This window comes from Gekko japonicus, unplaced genomic scaffold (assembly GCF_001447785.1).
Source record: "Gekko japonicus isolate JY-2015 unplaced genomic scaffold, Gekko_japonicus_V1.1 scaffold870, whole genome shotgun sequence".
In the NCBI taxonomy this organism is placed as follows: domain Eukaryota; kingdom Metazoa; phylum Chordata; class Lepidosauria; order Squamata; family Gekkonidae; genus Gekko; species Gekko japonicus.
This window is the reverse complement of record NW_015163627.1, coordinates 646986-650918: the sequence shown is the minus strand read 5'-3', so window position 1 is coordinate 650918 and position 3933 is coordinate 646986. Positions and strand designations below refer to the sequence as shown.

General features: G+C 43.4%; 1 protein-coding gene across 1 annotated transcript in view; it reads left to right on the top strand.

Annotated features, from left to right (window-relative positions):
* CARF (calcium responsive transcription factor) overlaps positions 1-3331 on the top strand; it is a 27102-nt gene extending 23771 nt beyond the window's left edge. The window contains exons 12-13 of the mRNA XM_015407510.1: positions 1236-1413; positions 3219-3331. Of these exons, the coding sequence (XP_015262996.1) occupies positions 1236-1413; positions 3219-3331 (291 nt within the window). The remainder of the gene's footprint in view (positions 1-1235; positions 1414-3218) is intronic.
* Positions 3332-3933: the final 602 nt, after the last annotated feature.

The window sequence follows — 3933 nt, the reverse complement described above, 5'->3', positions numbered from 1 at the left end:
GATGTCAGGGGGTGTGGCCTTATGACACACTTCCGGCGATGTCAGGGGGTGTGGCATATGCTAATGAGTTATGCTAATGAGTTCCCCTAGCTCTTTTTCTACGAAATGACCCCTGCCATTGAATATGCCCCAGAATTAACAGGAAAATGTGTGTTGTATGGGGAAAGGAGCGATCAGCCTTCCCAAGGGCTGAGAGTTTAGGGCTTTTTGCAGGGTGCCCCGCCATTTCTCACAGGCCTTCCTCTTGCTTTTCTCTAATGATATCTGATTTGAAAGCCTGAGGACAACCTGGGGGAAATTTGCTTTCATATTTGCTGTTGCTTGTTTGTTTTTCTTTTGCATCTGTTTGCTTCATTCTTACACCCACCTTTCTCCACAGTGGGGGCCTAAAGTAGCTTCCATCATTCTCTCCTCTGTTTCTCATTCTTCTCATGGTGAGGCTGTGTGACTGGACCCAGGTCACCCGGCAGGCTTTCATGGGAGGGCCGGATTAAGAGCCTGCGTTTCCCAGATCCTAGAGAGGCACTCTAGCCAGGACACCATGTTGGCCCTGGATGAGTGGCAAAGCATGCGTGTGTTCAGTTCTATAGAAGATTTTGGGGAAATCTTAAAGGTTTTGCAATGTTGTTTTGACACGGGCACAACCAAATGTCACACAACACTCGCTATTTCAGTCGCACTAGTTAGCAGCAGAATTTATGGTTTGACTCATGGATAGCTGTAATACCAGTTGAGGAAAGACAGCTCTGTCTTCTGCAACAGATGATAAGTGGCATACTTACTGCATGATACATGGTCTTTTCCCCCTTACTCTCTGACAGCCTCCTCAGGAGCTAGAATTCCAAATCTCAACCATTTGCCCATCCCTAGTCCTCCACAGGAGTCAGTGTGTTGTCCTCTTCGTTTAGAAAACAGCAACAGTCTGGAATTCTCTCTGTAAGCCAGTTAAGGAGTCAGAACTTGAATACAAAAGCTGATCTTGGTGCAGTGGTACGTTAGAGACAGCATGTGGATTGGATGCACAGGTAGACTGAAAAAATATTGCTTTGGTGTTCCAGGGGTTGCAACTGCAGCCAACGCTTACATCTGCTGATGGAATGGCAGCCCTCATAACGGTGGGTAGCTGCTGTCCTCCCAGCTCTTCAAGCCTTCAGCACCCCCCAGGGAGGCTAATGACCAGCAAGTCTACAATTGGTTACTGTCATACCCTTCAAGACCGTTCCTGTCAAACACAGAACAATACCATTGTATTGCAGCCGGGAGAGCAACCTTTGCCAGATCAAAGGGACTGTCCTATAACTGCTGGAAGTATAGAAGATGCAAAGGCCATACAGCCAGAAGTCCATCAGATCCTTTCAGGAGATGTATGCACCATTCCTACGCATACCGTAGACCACCATCCAGCTCTTAGTAGTAAGTACAAATCTCTAGAGTCTCCTAAGTCTTCTCAGAGTTGTATGTTCCATGGTGATAGGATCACTGTTAATTTGATATTCCGAACGGGCATGGAAAGTGTGGGGCACATACCCATGCCACAGCCCCTGTTTTCAGGAAGGGAGTCTGAAGAACTGAGCCAAATTGAGGTGATCAGAGATGAACCTCTAGACCAAATGGAGAATTCTTGTTCTAGCCCTACTTGGAGACCTGTGCTGGAGTCAGCTAGATGTTCAGTGCCTTTCAGAAGTGCTCGGCAGCCAGCCAACTCTGTGTTTACTGAATGTCGGCATCTCGTAATGTCCCATTATCTGCCTAAGAAACTAATGGACATCCTTCCATTTTGGGTTACTCCTAATCTAGAGTGCTGCGACAATTTAACATATGAACAGTGCCTCACTGGGGATATTTTCAGTGATGGGGAGGGTGCACATGTTTTATTGAAAAATATTTAGAACACAGATAAATATTTGTGTATTTAATTGATCTCATTCTATATACAGATTAATATAGGGTCCTTTTCTCCCCGGGCTACACGTTCAGACTGGCACACTCTGGCTAAATATGAGCTAGCAAAGAAACGCTTATCCCTGTGTCATATGTAGATCAGTAGTAAAGATGGGCAGAAAGATGTGTGGGCCGGATGCCTTACCAAGAGGGTCTCACATTAAACATAAAGAGACTGTGGTGAAGTTAGTGTGAGAAGAAATGTCAAATGGAACCCTGGGGCCAATCTAGTATAGCCCATGCTTCTTTTTATCCATCTGAAAAGGAACTTGTTTTCCATGTTTTCAATATCCTAAAATAGCATTCATGAGGAGGAAACTTTCTGACAATTTTTAGGAGACATCATTTAAAAAAAAAGATTTTATTATAATCATTTTTCAGTACACCAATGAAAAGAATATGAAAAGAGTGTCCTGTATATCATATATCAAGTTCAGTTCAAGATAGAAAAACCAAAGTTTTCCATATTCCTATGATCTGTAATGTCTACCACTCATAATTGGGCACCTGCAGCTATCCAATGTAAATCCATTTTTTGTCTAACAATCTTTTGTTCACATATATCTCAAAATATTCTCTTTTACCCACTCATTAGGCTAGTTTCTATTCTAGTACAGAATAAACGGACACCGTGTCTCAATAAACTTGAACTTTATGTTTACTTTTCCTCAGTTTGGTGTGGTGGTTACATGCGCAGACTCTAATCTGGGAGAACTGGGTTTGATTCCCCACTCCTCCACTTGCAGCTGCTGGATGACTTTGGGCAAGCCGTAGTTCTGTCAGAGCTCTTCTCTCAAGGACAGTTCTGGAAAGAGCTCTCTCAGCCCCACCTACCTCACAGGGTGTCTGTTGTGGGGGAGGGGAAGGGAAAGGAGTTTGTAAGCTGCTCTGAGACTCCGAGTGGGGGGGGGTATAAATCCAATTACTACTACTACTCTGCAATTTTGTCCATTAATGAGCCCATTCATCAATACCCAGTTGGCTTGTCTGTTTCCAAGCTTGTGCTCATGCAAAGAGAAATGGTTTTTTTTAAGATTTAACTTGTTAAGGATTTTCTTTTTTCAGGGATAGTGCCCGTATAAGATTGAGTGCATGCACTGATGGAGAAAGAGGGAAAGCATGACCTGCTATTCTCTTGCCTTCTTATTGTCACATATACAAGGCCTTGTTTCCTCCAACTGGTAGTTTGAATTGTATGCATTGTGAGAATGATAGTTCTTAACAACAAAGTCATATGCAATGGGATTGAATGCTGTTTTGTCATCTTGTTTCTAAAGAAAATCCAGAGGGTGCTGTCAGCGCAGGCCACATTGGTCACGAAGCCAAAGACCGAGCCGTCTCTGCAGAGGTGGAAGAATTCAGAGATTTCCAGGCTTCATCTGTTACTTGAGATGATGAAGACGGCAAAGACCTTACAACGAAGAAAGGGCAGTGCAGTATTTAATACAGGCTCCCTCCGCTGTTCTGTGGGAGACAGCCATTTTGATTTGGTTCTCTGCCAATTCCAAGTCAAGCAATTCCCCTCTATCCTACTGTGGTTTAGGTAATATACAAATAGCTTATTGTCGTCAGTGTTTATACCTGTCTTCCAAAATCAAATCCTTGATTATTTTTTTCATCAGCTCCACATAAACCCTGTTCTCACTAACTTTTCTGAAACGTTCGACTCAATCTGGAAACTTGAAGTTGATTGAAATTTGCCCTGACAGTTGTAGCCATGGATTTGAGAAGAATGAGACTGATGATAAGGCTTTCAGTTTTCAGAGGAAGCTGGGTAGAGACTGAAAAGGAAAATACCATAATCCTACCAAAAGGAAAAGTTGCCAGCAAAATTGTTAGCACGAACAACAAGCAGCAATATACATGGTGTTGCGGAGGAGAAATCTCAGGACGCCTGCATATAACCTTCAGGCCAATTCGTTCCTCATTCTGTGCCCCTTGTTCTGAAGGCAAAACAACCAGTAGATCACAGTAGTGAAGAGTAGATATTAT